General features: G+C 43.3%; 2 protein-coding genes across 3 annotated transcripts in view; both read right to left on the bottom strand.

The window, feature by feature from the left end:
- atp9b (ATPase phospholipid transporting 9B) overlaps positions 1–7494 on the bottom strand; it is a 31099-nt gene extending 23605 nt beyond the window's left edge. Inside the window, exons 1-6 of one of the 2 annotated variants that reach the window (XM_053446861.1) lie at positions 7391–7494; positions 5949–6122; positions 2933–3083; positions 1368–1481; positions 951–1059; positions 291–349 (exon numbers count right to left, since the gene is read on the bottom strand). In XM_053446861.1, coding sequence (XP_053302836.1) covers positions 291–349; positions 951–1059; positions 1368–1481; positions 2933–3083; positions 5949–6122; positions 7391–7470 — 687 coding nt within the window. In that variant the 5' untranslated portion in view covers positions 7471–7494. Of the gene's footprint in view, positions 1–290; positions 350–950; positions 1060–1367; positions 1482–2932; positions 3084–5948; positions 6123–6992; positions 7193–7390 lie in introns of those variants that run through there. The other variant, XM_053446862.1, reaches the window with a different exon arrangement.
- Positions 7495–8998: 1504 nt separating this feature from the next.
- sall3b (spalt-like transcription factor 3b) lies at positions 8999–18400 on the bottom strand. Its single transcript, XM_053446364.1, has 5 exons — positions 18389–18400; positions 17906–18098; positions 10545–13493; positions 10114–10451; positions 8999–9838 (listed from the first exon to the last, which is right to left on the bottom strand). Exons 1-5 carry the CDS (start codon positions 18398–18400, stop codon positions 9458–9460), a joined length of 3873 nt encoding a protein of 1290 aa, XP_053302339.1. The 3' UTR covers positions 8999–9457.
- Between the last annotated feature and the right edge of the window lie 1814 nt (positions 18401–20214).

Here is a 20214-nt window from a genome sequence, read left to right as displayed (position 1 = left end):
TTTTTAAAAGTCTGGCTAACGTACTAATGGAAATTTAACTTGTCCACTTTCCAGCAGCAGCTAGATTTCATGTCGGCTGAGCTGAAACTCAAGATCACAAGCCGAACAGGTCGAGTGTTGTTGTCTCACAAGAGCATTATCAGTTTCACAGTCACAGCTCCGGCAAAACTGTAATCAACACTGTGGACTGACACTTTAAATATAGTGATGTCATTCTGCCTTTAGCAACCAGTCATTTTATTCTAATTCCTTATGATCCCTTTAAAATCTTTTAATTTAAAAGGTTTTACCTTCTCAACAATGATTAGGTCTCCAACTTGTATGTCTGAACTCTTCACTTGGATTTTACCTGAGGAAAAACAAAGGTTGCATCAAGAAAACAGTTTAAAATTAGGCTTTTACTCTTTAAGTAGCGATGAATTATTATGATGGCATTGATTTCTGACATTACACAAATCCCAATCCCAATTATTCCTCCGACTCTTCTTCTTCTCTCACGCTCTAACGGATTAATGAACCTCAGCGTGATAGAGTAAAACCATCTTGTTTCATCTCTGGTCTGAGGTAAAGACTAAACCAATGGAACACGGGGTCACTCTCAGTTATATCGCCTGAATATCTGCAGCGACCCTCCTGTTCTTCTTCTGCTGCTCATGCACACGAGCGCACACTTCAGCCCACGGTCACAAATACCACACATGGGGATTTCACCACACATTCAACAAAAGGGACAGATCTTAGATCATATGCTCTGGAGGAATCGAGAGAGAAAAATCAATGCAATTACAGCGAGACGGATGACTTCAGTTACAAGTGTAGATCCAGTGGGGTGCTGTCTCTAAATTGCACAGGGGGCAGCTTGACCATGCACTGGGAAAATATCCACTATCATAATGTCAGCAAACAGTTGCTGGCAGGAGGAGGCGAGTGGATTGATATCCGTCACTGACCTCTCACGGTGAGCTTGCTGTACAGTTGGGAGTTCATCTCTTTGTCGCGCTGGTAGCGTCGCACTTCGTCCACGGCCTCTCGCGCCATCGTAACAGCCATCACAAAACCCTGGGAGACAAAAGAGCAATTTAGAAAACACTCATGTATCACACCTGAGCGTTTAGAAAGGTTCATTTATACCAGACACACGTTAGAAGAAGAGGTTTATCAGAGTTTAATCTTGAGAGGCTCAAAGCTGAAATCTAAATACTTTGTTTTAGAAATATTTGTCTGACAATCAACTAATTTCACATTAAACATTATTAATTCAACAATAACAACATCTATGAATACACATGAGTAACAATTGTGGCATAATCCAGGGCCAACAGTCTTTCAGAAAATGATTTACTGAGTGATAACTGGAGTGCACTTACCAGAGGTGCCCAGTACGTGTACAAGTATCCGATTTTCAGCGATGGCACGAATTGGGAACAGGCCACCACCAGGAAGTAGAGGTTGAGAAAGAACTTGAACTGCTGGTAGAGAACCTGAGAGGAGAGCAAGGAGACGAGGATTTCAGTGAGTTGAGGGAACGTGTCAGCGAGGTGAGTCCAACACGATGACAGCTGGGACAACCAAGCAGGCGGGATGGGTTACTGCACGTGTCCGGTCCTGGAACTGGATACATGTTAATGCTCTTAACTTTACATTAACCTAATGGAAAACTCGGTTTAACAAACTTTTGTTTCAGAATGTCATTCAGGGGACGGATTTCATGACACGGGTACAAAGTCGGTTGGTGTCTAGTAAAAATATCGTACAAGACAAACAGGACGGGTCACCACAATGATGAAATTGGCACTCAGACCAAAATCTACACTCCAAATCTGTCATGTTCGTTTGGACATAGTTCTTAAATTATTAAAGATACATAGAATTAGTTGATTCTCTTATTTATCCCCATTATCTCGGCTCCCCATTGAGGCTAGTTACAGGTTTCTAAACATTTTTGTGAACGCATAGCAGCAGAAAAGTACTATCCACTAGATCTCGATTTATATTTGGATTATGAAACACATTAACCCCTCAATTATGATTTATTTGTTACATCAGGATGCATTATTCTCTGGGAAATCGGGGGAAGTGTAAAAAAATCCTCATAATGGTGCAGAACAAACAAATTCCTGCATCCACCCCAAAACATTATGGGTTTTTTCTTAGCCAATGTCCCATCCTTCCACCAAGTGTCATGCGAATCCTTTTAGTAGCTTTTGTGTGATCCTGTTCACAAACAAACCAACGGGATGAGAAACACACAACCTCCTCGGTGGAGGTAATGATTGAAGAAGAAGAAGAAACCAGACAAACCCTCTTAATTCACTTACAGCAAAGTGCCACCTGTAACGTATTGAGGTCTCTTTGCTAATGGGCCATCCATCAGCAGGCAGCCCTCAGTGTTCTATCCATCTAAGGTCAAATTTTGAATAATGTTTGCAATAATGAGAGTGTAGCGCATCTCCCATTGATCACATTGTCTCTGATAATCTGTGACTAGACACTACAGTTAATGGACCCCCTGACCTTTAGGGGGGGAAATGCTCACTGCTAAACTCAATTTGTGTGTATTTAATAATTCAAAGTGGAAGCAGAGAAACAGAGCTGTTTCGTTCACCATCGATGAGAATATCTATGTCTCTAATAGACAGTTGACATTTTACAGCCCAGGCCAGAGGTGGCCCTCTTAATCATGGAACCATTTGCGTTTTAATAAGTAACTGATAGATCCCTAATGTCCCCTACGGTGTGCAGCCTTCACTTAATGACAGAGGAGTTAACAATTAGATCCAGTGTGGGCTACTGGGCTTTATATACTGTTAATATGTGAAACCATCAGCGGATTTCCACCGAAAAGGATGCTGTAAAAGTTAATGGGAGTGGGAACAAAAGACCTAACTGGAGCAAAGATCAGACCCTAAATGGTGAGTGTGGTTGGACTCACCCCAGGCACGAAGGTGAAGACGTTGTACTTCTGGTTTTTGATGCCGTTCTTGGGATACTTCTCCTCACATTTCTCCGGGCAGCCGAGCCAAACGGTCCTGGCCTTCAGCGTCTTCTTCCGTCGAAACACACGAACCAGGCAGTCGAAGCAGCTGAGAGAAGAAACACATTGATATGGTTTGGTTTATATTTATCACATCGACTGAATGGTGTCTCAGTTTGTAGCTTTGAATAGTTTGGTTCCCTTCAACAATGGAATAAAGTGTTAAGAGATGATTAACCAGACAGGAACCTGATAAATCTGAAATTTCCTGTAACTTTTGACATTTTTGTGGTTAATTACTGCATAACTGTAAGATTCTGGATTCTCAACCCAAAAAATAAATAAATAAACAGAGCTGGAACCGGTTGCTATGTCTCAACTATAGACTACACCTTGTATTAGTGAATGATCCAATACACTTTAGTACTCTCACAAATGATAGATTAAAAATAATGAAACAAGTTAAATTGATATGGTAGTAAGACATAAAAGATAAATATTATCTAAAGTTAATTTAATTGAAACACCAATTTGGTTGAAGTTGGTTTTCACAATTTATGTAAAACAAAAATTTACAGTAAACTGTTGTGAAATTGGGATGATGACTCAGAACATTCATCTGGTTCTAGACAGTTAAGAGGAAGTAACTTAGGGAACTAGAAGCGACTCGGAGAGAGGACATCTCCGAATGTTGAAGAATGAGAAACAAGAATTATCTAATCCACTCCCTTGGCCCATAGCCCACCTTTCCACCAAGTCACAATTAATTTAAATAATTTGTTTGTCAGTGAAAACACAACCTCCTTGTCAGAGGTAATACGGTAAACTGAGGGTTGAGAGGAATGAGAACAACTATATTTCATATTTGCATCAGACATATCTTCGAAGTGTTTTTCATCCCATTTGTAACATTTATGCCGATACATAAATATCGAGCTCTTACTTCAGGCCATGTTCTTAACAAATATCAGGACCTCACAATGCAACAGCCTCGTTCCTCATTCATTTTCTCAGCCGTTGGATCAATTTGTGGCGACTGAGCTCCACGGCTGTGCCCGGCTACATCCTCCAGTACTGATGTTATTTATATCTCTACTCTCGTCAGGGGCTAATTAGATCTTCAAGGCTTATTCAGGTACAATCCTTCAAGGATGTTATTTGCTTCTAGCACATTGAATGATCTGAAAACTTCAGAATCAGAGTCGAATAACACGGTAACACTGAAGAACCAGGTATTCACTGTGTATTCAGACAAACATACCATGTTCCTTTATTAGTTTCTCCTCATGTTGAGCAATGTCCATATCGTTTAAACAATATTAATCATGTGATATTATCAAAACTCCAAGAAGAGATTAGTGAAGTGGCAGAGTGTACGTTGACATTTACTTTTTGAAAAAGTATTTGACTTTCGATCAACCTGCTAATGACTACACTGGAGCTTATCTAGCATATCTGATATCAAAAGCAAACAGCGGTGTAGCGGGGGGGTAAATGACAATGAGAGCCGCTCGATGTGAGCGCGACCTGAACTGGCACCTGGGGGGGGAGAGAGGGACGTGTGGCAGTGTATACCGTCATGCTGAGCGACTTGGCTTTTCCACTTTTTAAGCAAGTTGGCAAAACATGAAACTAAATAAATCAACTTTGGTAAAAAGGTCTTGTTTGTATTGGCGTCGACGTCCCCCCCCCCCCCCCCCCCCACCTCGTCTCTGTGCACTCTGAGTACAGATTCATAAGAGCGATTATTTGAGCAAATGAATGCTATCCAAATAATATGTCATTTGAACAGTCGGGGCTTATTCACTGTGAATTATTTGTGTTTTATAATCCCACACTAAGCACACATAAAATTACTGGAAAGCATCAAACTGGTCAGCTGTGAAAAATCCGATTTGTTCATTAGTGGGGGGATGGGGAAGGGGGGGGGATCAATATGGGGCTTCAGCTGGAGATGCATCACTAACAACTAAAACCACAACGGGAAAAATAAATAAAAAAAAGAATATTATATAAAATTCCAACCGACGGTAAATATGACTTTCAGGGCAGTGAAGTGCTGCACAAACATTTGTTTATGACTGTGACACTTTATTGTTCTGGCAAAAACAAACACTTGTCTCTTGGCCAGAAAGCAGCTTCTTTAGAGGACAAAAGCTGTCAAATGAATCATCAGCCGGATCAACCGCCCTGTTCTGCTCTGCGACCTGAAAATCTTTTTTGGGGCTGATGGTGCGCATCAAGGAACTCGACCAAAAATATGCCCTTATCCTCTTGTTGTCACTTCACGCACAGCCGCCGGTGCGTTCGAAATCCACACTGATCGTCACAGGCCACATTATACACTACACATACATTAACACACACAGAGATAACACACACACTACATCTGGAGTGGTTAAAGAGCAATGACTCTGTCGTTAAAGTACAGCAGAGTCCTTTTACTTCAGGTTGAAAGCAGCACACGTCTGTGAACTTTGCTCATTCAATAGCTGACCTCTAAACCAATCATGTGCTCTCGTCCCCTTTGTGTGTAGAGATATTGTATATGTTATACAAGTAGCTTTATAACAGTAAGAACATTATGCTCAATTTAAAATTCAAAACACTCTAGGACCTTTCTCTCTTTGATGGATGCCAGCAGGAGATGATCCGGCTCTGACGAGTTTATAACCACAATAAAATGTCAGGGAACTTAAATTCTGCTGCATTTGTGACACCACATCGACACCAACATTACATTACATTACATGGGGCGGTGTGACCTAGGGGGGTAGAGTGGGCATTCTCCAACATGAAGGTTGCCGGTTCAATCCCGGCATGTCATTTAAAGTGTCTTTAAATGACATGTAATGTAATGACACCAACATTAGAACGAATGAGACCTGTGCCTCATTTCTTTTTGTCATCGTGCACAGAGCTCTGCACCAACATATTGTCATCATTAAATCGTGAATTAAAACAACAGAACTACCTGCCGCAGAGGACCCTCCAGCCTCCACAGAGGAACCAGCCCAGGCCCCTCTGCCTCCTGTTGACTCGGGCCCGGGGCAGAGTCTGGTAGTCGCTCTCATCGTTCTCAAAGCCCTCCTCCGACATCATCAGAGGCATCTCATCCAGGTTAGAGGGCTCATCCTCTAGGGAGTATCTGAGAGAGTCACACATTAACAACCTCAGTTTGAGAATGTCATGTCTGATGCTAAGAAGAACACACTGCTTTGGAAATATAACACTATTTAGGGTGAGATACAGAAACACTTCCTGGCTTTTATAAGATGTGACATCATTCCCCTTGTGTAATATGCAGCATTGCGAAAGAAATATAGAAACACAATAGAACTGTCTACTTTCACTTTTCATGAAAGTGATGTCGATCCGGACATTTCAATCTTTTGTCATTATTTTCATATAGAAATAAAACTTAAGATACTTCCCAGTTAACTTAATAAACTCTAAGAAGGCTTCAGTCGGACTGAACTTTAAAATATATTCTACTTATATTCCAGTTCAAAATTACTTGAAAAGTTAAAAACAAAAAAACAGTTGGTTATCAGAGCAATACAGTTTAAAGTTATCGATAAGTTTATCAAATAGCGATAGACATTTTAATAACTTTTCCAAGGAGAAGGGCGAGAAGGATAAATAACAAATGCAAGAACGTGGAAAATGTTGAAACAAGATTCTGTTTTCATCTAATCTCTATTTTAATGAAATCACTTTCACATTAATCAAATCAACTTTATTTGTATTGCGCCAAATCATAACAGACATAATCGCGAGGTACTTTGAGGTCGAGACTTTGAACCTTATAGAGAAACACAACAGTGGAGTACATGAAAACTCATCAACATCGAGCAGAACCTGAAGTGTTTACTTCACCTCCATTTTCGAATCACTTACTTTCAGTCCCACAGAGTCGTGTGTGTGAATCTGAAGTCTCAGCTTGAATAACCTCGACCTCTGTGTGTGTGTGTGTGTGTGTGTCCGTGTGTGTGTGTCCGTGAGAAAAGCGACTCACCTGTTGAGCGATGACCACAACAACACTGACATGTGACAGGGGAGTCATGCGACTTTAAATTAAATGTCACCACAGACGCGCTGCTAACCAAAGCTAACAAACACATACACACAAACACACACAGACACACAGAGAGTGTGTAGATCTGTTTACATGACACTAGTGAATCTGGATTAACTTCAACACGTGATGGTCTCTTGGTTCGGTGACCGGAAGAAGCTGTCACACGAGAAAAATGCGCCTCCAGCTGTTAGCTAGCAACACAAAGCTAACAGCTAACCGGACACAGTCAACGCAGCAGGGGGACAAACAAGGCGGCCGGAGGGGAACATTTCACCCGAGCGGCTTCTCCGCACAGCCCGGGACCGCGCACAGAGCCCCGCGGGGCCGCCACGTACCTGGAGTGTCTGGCGGCGTTGTAATACGTGATTAACTTCGAGTTCTTCCGCACCGGATTTAACGGGATGCTGTCAGCCATCTTGGCTGGGCAGAGCGCGTCATGACGTCATGTCGGGAAAAAAAAAATCACGTAGACTCAGGTTCTGTGGTGCGTTCAGAAGCCGAGTGAAAATATCGTAAATGTGAAAGTCGCGACAGAAGAAGATGCAGAGTAATACAAGAGGCTTGATAAAGAGGGTTTTATTATATTGCTTATCACCAGGAGCTTGTTAGTTTTATTGGGTTTAATTTTTCGTTCATCATAGTGTCTAAATTTATAATTGCATCGCATGAATCCTGTGTTTTTACATCTGCAGCCGATTACCATGTTTTTTGATGAACGCTGTATAAGCAAAGATTGTTATTATTATAATCATTATTTAGAAATCACATCCAGAAAGTGTGTCACAACACATTAACAGAAATAAATTAATAAATAGTTATACTAATCTTAGCTCTGCAATTGTCGCACTTTTACCCTCGACACCAAACTGCATCCATTCCATCGGTTTGTCTAATTTTGTGTTGTACTGGTGACCTGAAGGAAATTTTCCACATGTGGTGGGCAATGAAATTCCTTTCATTAATTAAAGTCATTCATTCAGTCTTTATTTTAAAGCAAAAGAGGGCCTTATTCAGTTTGACATTTAAAATGTGTGCTTTCCTGGAGTCTTTGAAGGAAGCAAACAATACTGGTTACCCACTATGTGGTTAAATAAAATATATATTTCTGATCAAACCGGACAATGAAGCTTTGTACAGAGTTAAAAGAGGAATGTTGTGCAGAATATACACTAATGTGCAAGCAAATCAAATGAGAAACTAGACGTCTTTTAATAGAGTTCATACCTTCACAGTTCCCTTATGAAACCACATTTAAATTCACCAGATCCTGATTGTGATTTAGATCTGCACCCAGCAATCATAAATATCAGTCTACTAACTACGCCTGACGACCGCCTCGGTGGACGTGACAAGCAACTGTCCCTGAAAATAAGCTTTAAGTGGATTGAGGCAATGAGATCCGGTTGAAAGCTTCTAAGTAATGCAACCTTTGACCTTTGAGACAGTTTCCCCTTCTTTTTATAGTCGTCTTCCTCAACCACACAAGTTCTCTCATCAGCAAGTCGTAAGCCGGACACTGTGACTTTACTTCTTTTTCCATTTAGTGGCCGATAATACTCCAGATATGTGGACTGTGTTTATTTTGAACATTTTCCACTTTCTGATATGCTCCCTCCTGATGATGGAAATAATTTGCCTGTTTGAATATGACTCATCCTCCCAGTAGAGATGGAGAGTGGGTCACAAAGTCATTAAGTTTGGAAAAAGATAATCACCAAACTGAACTATGTAAACTTTCAGATAGTGAAAGACAAAATGCTTCAGCTTGAGAGGAGCTTATATAGGAAATAAATGCAAGTTTGCAAAAGTATTTCTGCAGAAGAAGAGAAAAAAGAAAAGTAGTTCTCAAGTGTAATAGGTTTAAAGCAACATTTGAAATGACATCATCTATTGTGAGGAACTGAACACACACTCGGGTTTGTTCTATTTCTTTATTCGGTCCAACTGTTTGTTTAAGAATCTCTCACCAGAACATTGACGACAGACCATCGCAGTGTGGGATTGTGGGTACTCGTGAGCATACTTTGTGCTTTGCACCAGCTAGCAGCATTGGGCAGCTGTCCGGAGGGGGGGGGAGAGATAGAGAGAGAGAGAGAGAGAGAGAGCAGACTCCTTGCATCATTGATCTGAACACACGTTCCCTTCTTTTGAGCCACTGCTCGTCCAAGCACCGGAGGAATTCTCAGGTACAAGTTAAACAGCGTCTTAATGTATAGAAAAAAACCTTCACAAATGGCTGCAAAGGAAATTTGCAAAATGTGAATATCCTACTATTTCTCTGTCAATTGATAAAAGTTCTTTTTTTTAAGTCTATATATAATACATAAGAACAAGGAAGATGTTTTTACAAATATCTCAACGTCCTTGACAATTTGCATATTTCATCACCATTTCAGCTTTAATCAATTTATTCCAATTTCTTTGCTGTCGTCGATCAGCATAGAGAAATGTCTGTCCATGCTGGTCTTGGTGAGACTGGTCCTGGGGCTTCCTGCGGCGCTCACTCTGTCCATGCCTGAGCTCAGAGGGTGGAGCTGAGAGAGGCCTCTGTTCTGGATCACCGAGATCTCGTTGTTCTTCATGGCCAGGCTGTTGGTGATCGCTGTGGCGTAGCGGTTCCAAAATCCGGAGTCTACGTTCATGGCCCGAGCTGCCAGGTCCTTCTGGAACATCTCGCTGAACTTCCCAGCCTCCCCACCCAGCAGGGCCATGGGGTTCTCCACCGACAGCCGCCTGCCTCTCCTGGCCGGTGCGTTGTTCCACATGTGAGTTCCCATGTGAACCTGGAAGTGACATCAAATTAATTAGGGAGATGTTCTCGTTCTAAAAGACAAACATATTTGGCACAGATGGTCAGAGCAAAGATTTTGTAATGTAGAATTTGTATCACTTCTTTACTATAAGGGGAATTCCTGGGTTTTAAACAGATTATTCTTAAAATACAATATCACACAACACAAAATGTGTACCCACTGCACTCATAGTCAAAAGTTACTATTAAAATATGACAAAGCAGTTTGAAACCTCACAACAGGAGAGAAAGGAATCTGCTCTCTACCTTCAGATTGCCTTTAGTGGTGAACGCTCTGCCGCAGATGGAGCAGACGAACGGTTTCTCTCCGGTGTGCGTGCGCTCGTGGATCTGCAGAGCGCTGGCTGACGAGAAGTTCTTCCCACAGGCGTTGCAGTTGTGCTGCTTCGGTGGCCGTCTGGGCGGCGCGGGGCCGAGCAGGGACGTCATCGCCGGGCTGCCGACGGACGGATAAGCCGGAGGGATGTGGACGCTGAACGGCGGGTGCTGGCCTTCGGGCTTGTTGTGTGGTTGACTGTGACCGTTCACCTCTGTCTTTATGCCGCCTGACGATGTGCTGGTGACCAGGCTGGGGAGGGTCTGACCTGCAGAAGGAATCAAAGCGTAAGAAGGTTTCTTGAAAATGCAACAATCAAGTTTAGGAAAGATAAGCATGAAAACGGGTATGTCAACTGTACCTCTGTCTCTGCTCAGCTGGAAAGACAAACTGTACGGAGTCTCTTCTTTCACACACAGTTTCCCAGCTTGTATTCCTCTCCGCCCCTGAGCCGCTGCAGCCGGCGATGCAGACATGGGAGACTCGGACGCTTCTCTCTTCACCGACGCTGCCAACGGCTCCTGGGACTCAAGCCTGTGGTTTTTCCCTACAGGAGATTTGATCGTTCTTCCCTCTGAGTGGCTTTGAATGGGAGACTCGGAGGCATGAGGCGAGCAGGAGGATTCTGACACGTTCGGGCTGGAGGTTCCCAACCTCTTCTCCGATAAAGTACATTTAATGTTCAGTTGGCTGCCATCGCTAAAACCATTCATCAGGGGTTTCATGCTGAAGCAGTGGTTTAGGTTTACAGTCGAGTCAATCATCCTCATTTGGTTCTCCAGAGCTGCTAAACTTGAAACGATGGCAAACGACCTGGGAGGAGAGTTGCAATCAGAGATCAACGGTCGAGAGGGACTCGCGTCTTCCCTCATGTTTTCCACCTCTTCCTCCTCAATATCATCCTCCATTGAAATGTCATCAATAAAGTCATTGCTGTTGCTGCTGAGGCTGTCAAAGTTCTTCCCGTTGATGGAGGTGTCGCTGTCCATCTCCTGCAGCCCGTCCACGAGGGTCGAGTCTGGGATCTGCCCGACCATGTGCATGCGGATATGGTGCTGGAGAACAACAGCGTTGGTGAACTTCTTCTGGCAGATGGGACACGAGTGTTGCACCTGGACCGGAGGATTCTCTCGGTGAACGGCGATGTGCGTCTTCAGGTTACCTTTGGTGGTGAACGCCCTGCCGCACACTTTGCATTTGAACGGCCTCTCCCCGGTGTGAATACGATAGTGCATCTTCAGCGCACTCTGACAGCTGAGGACACGGTGACAGAGCACGCACTGGTTGGGGTCCGTGATCTTTTTGTCGATACTCTCCACCAGCTGCTGAAGCTTTGAGGTTTCAGAGGTTTGCATAGAATCAAAGAGGCCCAGTGATGGGAATTTAGTTTCCTCAGAGTGGAGCGACAGTGGCGGGGAACTGGGGTCGGGCGACACTGGGGTGACGGGTTCGGGTGTGGTGGCCACAGATGGGATTGTGGAGCTGGTGGTTTCTGTCACTGGGGTGGCTCTCAGCCTCAGGGTGCAGCTCTGAGGCAGGTGTACTCCCTCTGTTTTCGGTATATTGGATGCTTCCTTCTCCAGGTTAGACAGTGGAGACTCTGAAACAGGAGAGAAATGAGCCTCGCTGCCTCTGTGGTCAGGTGACAAAGACACACATTCACCAGGAGATGGCTGGTAGGGAGACCTAACGGATGGTGTTACACTTACAGGGTCATTTGAGCCTCCGATACTGGTAATAGTGGAGGACAGCGGAAGACCCATGGTGGCCGGCAGAGTTGCTACAACAGGTTTGTTATCAAGCCATGAGGTGACAGGTTTTTCTGGAGGGAGGGACATTCCATAGGGAATCCCAGAAGTTGTTGGCACGTTGTCTAGATACTCTGGCACCGGGTAAGGGTTCATCTGCACATGAGGATACTTCTCTTTATGCCTCTGGAAGTGCACCTTTAAGTTCCCTTTAGTGGAAAAGCGATTGCCGCAGATGTTGCATTTGAAGGGCCGCTCTCCTGTATGCGAGCGCAGGTGGATCTGCAGAGCGCTGTCGCTGCCAAACACTTTGGCACAGAACCTGCATTTATGCTTGAAGAAGGGTTCCTCCGGGCTGGGCTTCGTTTCAAACAAGGAGACGCTAGACAGTTTCCCGTTCCTATGCTTCATCAGGGCTGCAAGGGGGTCAAGTGCATTAGCAGTGGCAGCGATGCTCGCCAGCGGATTGGGGAAGATTACACTGCTGGGGGGGCTCTGAGGTAGAAATGGCAGGTTGGAGGATGAGCTGAGGAGGCTGCTCTGCCCCAGGGACAGCGGACTGGAAGCGCTCAGTGTCTGAGTGCAGCTGAGGCGGCTGGTGTGTGAGCCGGTGTACGGAGGCAGTAACGTGGGGATGCTGCTGCTGCTGCTGGACAGAGATGGAGTTTCTGAGGAGGCTGAGGTACAAGTAACGTCTCTGAAGGTGGACCTCCCACATACAGTTAGTGGGGGGATATTTTGTGACTTTTCAAGCATGGATGACAAAGAAACCGCCGCCTGTCCATTGACGGAGGAGGAAGTTGATCCTGACAGAGGCAGGATGGGAGGAGGGTTGGTGCCTTGAGAGGAGAAAGGTTTCTGTTTCAGGGACAGGGACCTGGAGCCGGGTTTTAACGTAGCTTGTGTTGGTTCTCTGTTCATGACGGCTACCTGGCTGCAGATCTGCTCAATAAGCTGCAGCTGATGGACCTGTTGTTGCTGCAGAGCCAGCAGGTGCTCCAGGATCACAGGGATGGCCGCTGTGGCTGCCTTCCCTCCCGCCCCGCTGCCGTTGATCCCCTGGGAGAACTGGGCTACGGCCACTCGGGTGCCGTGAAGGATCTCCAGCGTCACATTCGTGCCGGGCATGCTGTAGCTGTCGGCGGCCAACACCTGGGGAGACGAGGGCTCGACTGATTCTAGAGGCTGAGGGCTGCAGGTGAATTTGTCCTGTGGGCAAAGCTCGAGCTCCATGGCTTCATCCTGCTCCCGGCTTTCCTCCAAACAATCCAGACTGTCGTCATTCACCAGCTCAAAGCCGGCGGCGGTGAACTCTTCCGGGGACGAGTCGCTGGACGAAAGGCTCGGGACCGGAGAGGGTCCCGCTGGAGATTCCTCAGGAGCAGGCGTCCCATCACTGTCCTTCACTATCAGCACGTGAGGATCCTCAGTGCAGACTTTCTGATGGTCGCTCAGTTCCGTCCAAGAGAAGAACTCAGCGCAGCATTTGTCACAGACGTGCGTGTCCTCTCTGCTGTGGCAGCCTCCATTCGTCTCCTCGCTCTCCACGCCTCCCGTGACGCCTGGAAGGAAACACAACAAGATTAAGAATACTAACTTGATTATTTATTGCCCTGATATTTCAACAATGGGACGTTTGTTTTCCTTTATCACATTGAAATGAATCCCCACACACTCTCACACACACACACACACACACATACACACACAAACACACAGACACACACCTTCTTGTGAGTCCCATCTCTCCAAACAACAAATGTCGTGTGGACCGGCTCAAACCCACTGAACCTCAAATTCCATGAGAACTCCCCAAGTGTCCAAAGATAACAAACACGACATGTTGAATTATAAGATGGTTTGTATAAATTGATGCAAAACACATCTGGAAACATTTCATTCGAAGTAAAATAAAGTTTCTGCATTTCACAAAATAAACCAAACACCGTCGTAGAATGCGGAAACTATTTATTTATACATGGCTGAGTGGTAATCTCAGTTTAAAAATAACTACCCACTTTATCTCCCTCTGCTTATATCTGAGGTTTCACTATAGTAAAGTTTTCCCCCAATATTTAACTGTTAACAGATGTTTAAGATTGTAAGTGCAGATTAAAACATGAACTTCAACAGGTCACGTGAAACATGGAGAAAGTTGTTTTTTTAAACTGACACTCCCCTCTATTCAGATATTAACAATCTTTCAGAGGAATCAATAAAGTTCCGTGAAGTTATCTGACCTCTGTAATCGTGCACTCACACAGATAATGAAATTCCATACAGCTTATTGATTTTCTGTGCATTCGAACATTTCAGTAACGCGTCTCCTCTTTCAAAAACAATTGTGGGTTTATTGGTCGAAAAACAACGATATTTAGTTTCCTTTTGAATTCGAGGTTCACTGCAATGGGGCAATTTAAAAATGTGAATTATCCCTGATTTCATTCTCTAACATTTTCCTGCAATTCAAGTTTTATTTGGAGCAGTAAATCGCAGCCATCTGAAGTCGGTTATAAATTATTGTGCTCAGACTTTGATCAATTTAATTTTCAAACAGCATCAGGACATCAACAGTGTATAAGTCTTAATGTATAGACTCAAATCTCTAATGTCACAGCTTCAATATACAGCACAGATCTAATGAGTTATCAGAGCAAACTTCTACATTCACAGAAAAATAAAAGTAGGTAAAAATAAATAAAAGACTCAGAATATCCAGATGTGATTTTATGGCTTTTGTAATGTCAGTCAGCTTTAACTTTCTTTAAATCGAATTATTTTATAACTAAAACACCATTAACATAAAATAAAACCGTGGCCACTCAGGACATATCCATGAATTAACACGCACACATTATATTGTTTAGCTTGACATGAAACTTGAGGTGTTCCCAGGTCTCATGTCCATTTCCCACATTATTAAATTCTACCCAATATGTGTCCGTATGATGAAATCTTTTATAAATGATCTTCAAACTCCTTCATACGACAAACGTCAGTAAAATGTATTTGGTTCAAATCTCGACTCTGATCTTTAGACTCATAGAGAATCTGCCACGAGAGTTTTCGTCTCTTGGAGTCAAAGCTCATCTGCTCCGGCTCTGGCCCATTAGGAAACAGACAGTAAGAGCAGATGGAAAGATCAGTGGAAACCAGTGGCACATTATTATTGTTACTCAGCCACCAATTTAAGATTTTACATTTTTTTTAATAAACAGTTAGAAAGACGGATATTATAAGGGTTTTACAATATGTAAGAATATTGAATTCAAATTGTCTTTTTTTTATTAAATAATTTTGGGAAATATTTTAGTTTTTAATTTGATAATTATCCATGAAAAAATAACTTTCTGCCACATAATCATTAAGATAGGACACCAAAGTGTGTGTGTGTGTAAGTGTGTGTGTGCTGCTCTTTCTTCTTAAACACACTAAATGTGGACATTTAGCAATTTAAACATGTGTGTGTGTGTTTGTGTCCCGACTATAATATGAATGTGTGTGTGGTTTAAGAGTGTGTGTGTGTGTGTGTGTCTTTGTGTTTGCATTTCCCAGTGTTTACAATTATCCGTGTGTTTCACCTCCTAAATGAATTAGTCCCACCTTGTCGAGCCACACAAAGAGCGAGACATCTGCTATATTTACATGAATAAACTCAACAAATCCTAACACAAACACACAGTGTCTGTGTAACTGATGATATGAGTCAATCAACGCGTTACACACGCTTTATTCCTAAACTACACAACCTCTGACATGATTTTAACGTGTTTTTCAGCTCAGGAAAGCAAAGCAAAGTAAGAAGAGTCGGGATCTGAAAGTCAAACTCATCACGAGTAAATAATCAGAGTCCCTGGCTGGGCGAGTGGGTGGTCCGAGGATCACCAGGGCGATTCGGCAAACACAGGAGCGAAAACACGTTCAGCCGCTGTAGCTCAGGATTGTGTTTTCGCTCCGTGAAGATTCACATCCAATGAAAACAAAGATCAGGAGAGATCACAGTTGATTCAAAGAGTCAAAACTCCGACTGTGTTTCCAACTACAATAACACGGCTAGAAAATTTGTTTTCAAATGTCACCCTCGCTCAATCTGTGCTGCCAGGAGCAGAGAACAGATTTATGTCCGTTTCTTGTTGTGCGGTTTTGGCGAAGAGACAAGAAGAGAGGAGAGAGAGAGAAAGAGAGAGAGAGAGAGAGAGAGAGAGAGAGAGAAAAGACCGGGGAGGCTGCAGCTGAAGAGCAAACAGACACGTCAGCCCGGCCTTAGTGGCTCCTCGCCTGTCGGTGCGTGACCCCCGGGTGGCAGAGGTCACTGGTTCACATGTACTAATTGTATTATGATCCAGACACGGAGCACTTGCCCCTCGCAGGGTGAGGCTGCACAAAGGTTAAGTCAGCAGGCTCAATCAAAGCCCAGCTCAGGGTGGCGGAGCCCCCCCGCCTGCCGGCTGCAGGGGCCCGGCCGTGGGAGGGCCCCGGGTGAGGAGGGCCTCTTCTGCACTCATCACCTTTTCACAGCCCCTAATAATCGTATATTAACACGACACTGGATTTAAAAAACATGAAACAAGGGCCATGATGGGGAAGTGACTTCAACTGACTTGAGCTTTTAAACGATTTCTGCATTGACTAACAATAGCATCATGAAATGAATAAAGCTCATATTAATTTAAATACAACATTTTTGAAATTTACAAGAATAATTCAGATTTATTGGGATTTATAGACAATTTATTAACATCTAGGTTGTTGTTTTTTTTACGATTTTGCACAAAATCGAGTGAATTCAGACCGACTTCAATTCAAAACTCCATTTCTGGATTAACATTTTATTTAATATGATCCATTAGTTCTCTGGTTAATTTGAGTTTAAAATATAATTGCTTATACTGACTTAGTGCTGATTAAAAGGTTCAAAAAGCTTCCAGGCTGCATAAGGAGAACATTGTTCAATTAAATATTAAAATATTGAAAAGTAGTGAGGCTTCTAGTTTTGGAGATTAATTATAAATATCAATAATTAAGATTTATATATATTTACTCCTTGAAGAATTGTATAGAAGATAATGGACGTGTACACATGCAGGTTAAATCTTCACTATGTATTTCTCTTTTATTATTTATGAAATTAATATCTTATAAAATCATTCAAGTGAAATACAGAAGTCCCCTTTCATGCTTGTAAATACACAAATTATTACAAACATCCCACTTTCGTTCAGGCCACATTTCATTTCACATTATTGACTCCTGGCTTATGATCAGAGTTTCTCATTAGAATTAAAGCTGAAATAATTATGAAAAGGCCTCAAACCAAAACACAGAGTAACTTCCCACATGATATAAAGAAATAAATCCTTAATATGGAAGAGGAGTTTATTCTGTGTTGTGGTGAAGTTGGTCGGTTCTCAACAGGCCCCGTTTCTACCCATCACCCCTGAAGCTGTGTAAAGATATGAAAGTAAATTATAATGATTGTTTTAATTGAGTTAATTCATAAAAAAAATACATTGATTTAGCTGTATTGTTTTCCATTCGTGTTCCACAGCTTGTTTCTTAAGTTGTTTAACCCCAGTTTATAGAATAAAGTGAAAAATTGTGTATTTTTTAATTAATTTTCTATCTTGATGAGAAACTTTTAAACCGGATATTAAAGTGTTTTTTAGACCGAAAAGTTTAATTTATCAAATTTCAGGCTCGTTTGCTTTTTTTAAAACAAGGATGTTAAAATTAAAAAGTTGCCTAAATTATTAGGAAACAAGCAGGAAGAAGAAAAAACTCAATGTTTGTTGTTTCTTAAATTTGGGGAAATATAATTAAAACAGCCATTCTTTTGTATTTTACCTCTAAATCCAGCATCATCATTAGATTAAGTCTTAATCTCTCTACACCAACATCCTGTAAACAAATCTGCTCTCCCATTATCTGTCACCACTGATCCACTGGAGGGGAAAGTGGTTTTAAATCCACGTACCGTGGCTGAGGACGCGTCCGGAGCGTGTCGCCTCCTCGTCGGACCCGAGGTGCTGGGGCTTGGCTTGCTTGCGCCGGGACATGTTGATCTCTCTGTGCGACTCGCCGCTGCCTTGCGCCGGGGCATCTACGAGCAGCGACTGGGACCCTCCGGGGGGAGCGGGGTCGGTGAAATAGGCGAGCGGCGGCTGGTGCTGATGCCCGAGTGCAGATTGCGCATGTCAGTGTAATTATGATGGAGGAAGAGGATGATGCTTTTACGACCCCTCGCTGCCCTTCGCCGGGTGATTGGCTGCGCTCCAGCCACCTCGCACCAGATATGGAAATGAGGGATGAGGTTTTAATAACAGTTACTTCACTTCCTGTCCGAGCGGCTGCTTCTTTACGCACGACTCCAAAGCAGCTGCGCCGAGGTTCAGTCCGACCTCAACTCTCGTGAGCGTCTCGTGCGCCTCGCAGCAGTGTTTGGGTTCAACTTCGTCACCAGTGCCCGCATCTCGGTGAGGTCCTGCAGGCGGAGAATCGACCTGCTTCTGCCCTGAGCCCCCTGGATGAGTTTGTGCCAAAATAGACGCCCCTGGTTTCACCTGCGTGTCCCGGCTGTGTATAGAGGGTCGTCTTGGCTCAGCCTCTCCCCCGGACACACTGAACACCAGCCCCGACACTCATCCACTCTCCCTGTTGTCCCGTGGAGAGGTTGTAAAACTGCGTAAAGTCCCGAATCGACGTTTTTCCCCAAAACGCGGTTCTTGCGTAAAAACGTGGAGAACAAACCCTCCCACGGATGAGATCTCGTCGGGTTTAGAAACGTGCGTAAAGTGAAAGTTGAGGCGTAAAAAGAGAAACCGCCGCTCAGGTCTCAGTTAGGTCCGATCTCGGGAGGGAGACTCCTCGGTCTGCGTAAGGAACCGGCGCTCTCCTTGCAGCCTCCGCCTCCGGTGCATCATTAGCTGCCCTTCAGCCGGCTGCGATAGGCTACTGCCAGGAGACCACAGGAGGTGTTGGAGCCTTTGCTTCATTGGTTAACGACCTCCCACTATTTGGCGCCAGAATACACTGAAAAGTGTCTCATATGTTGAAGAAGAAGAAGAAGAAGAGGAATTCCTCAGAGGGAGGAAGAGGATAATCAATCCAAATAAACTGCTAAATGCATAGATTTCAAATGTAAATAACTCGTCTTGGATATTCTCTGTAAGTGATGGTGTTTGGCTCATGGAGGAATCCCCCAGTACAGGTCATGGCTCCCATTTAAAGTCTTATTCCCACCACAGCTGCACCATACTGGTGGGAGAATATCAGAAGGAATCGTGTTGTCTGCCTCCACGGTGACAGTTTCAAAGCCGAGGGGAAGAATGAAGAATACTTCACCAGAGCTGTAATCCCTCTTCAGGCTTTGTTCCAGAACTTGTGATTATGTGGTATAAAAAGATGCAGCTGGGGAGGGGGGGCAGAATCAGCTGTTGATAATTGCAAGTACTACACAACAGCCTGGTATTGATCGGCATGTCTCTGATTCTCCTGCTATAGAGAGATAAGGAGACCCCACTCCTGCTGGAATATAATTTCTTCTGACCTATCAGGTTTCTACAGACTTATGATGAATAGCCAGAGTGGCCCAGCAGAGTGCTTATCTGGAAACCCCCCCCCCCCCCCCCCCCCACACACACACACACACATCCTTGATTCGATATTGATTCTTTGTTACCAGCACAAAATCAAACGAGCGACTACTTGACCATGATCTCTTCCAGATTCTAACTTGGCCGACACCAGCACAGACTCCCGGCCTCCAGCACCGCTCCCATTCTGGATTCATCTGGACCAGTTTGTGTTTGATGATAATCAATGGAGCTGTAGCCAAACCAGGCGAATTTAAGTTTAACAAATCACATTCAATGATAAATTAATAATAAATCAAATTTTTGTCCACGTCCAACATAGCACTTTTAGAATAAAGTCAAGTTTATTTCTATATCAGATTTAAAGTTAAACACAGAAGAAACTTATAATAAATATGACAAATGTATTGTTGATTTCAAGGGAACACTTCATCTGTTGCATAACCAAAATCATCACAATGCCGAAGACATAAATAATAATAATAAAAAAATGCTGAAAGTGACTTTTTATTGATTAAAAATGTTTTTAAGTACCTAAATATCTAATTTCTATACGAATGTAAACATTAAAGAGAAGACACCGTGGCAAGATTATTTACTTATATATCAAATAACATTGATTTTATTACATTTATTAATTGAATGAACTTTTTATTTGAAACCCAATAACCAACGATAAATAAAATAGGCC

The sequence above is a fragment of the Pleuronectes platessa genome, chromosome 18, assembly GCF_947347685.1.
Source record: "Pleuronectes platessa chromosome 18, fPlePla1.1, whole genome shotgun sequence".
NCBI lineage: Eukaryota > Metazoa > Chordata > Actinopteri > Pleuronectiformes > Pleuronectidae > Pleuronectes > Pleuronectes platessa.
This window is presented reverse-complemented; position numbering and strand designations above follow the sequence as displayed.

Bases quoted from the DNA above. Each gene is read 5' to 3' on its own strand.
- sall3b (XM_053446364.1), bottom strand. The intron at 10,452-10,544 runs GTACAGTTGACA...TTCCTTCTGCAG, and splicing joins CCAGCTGAGCAGAGACAGAG to GTCAGACCCTCCCCAGCCTG. The intron at 9,839-10,113 runs GTAGAGAGCAGA...TGTCACTTCCAG, and splicing joins CCACTAAAGGCAATCTGAAG to GTTCACATGGGAACTCACAT.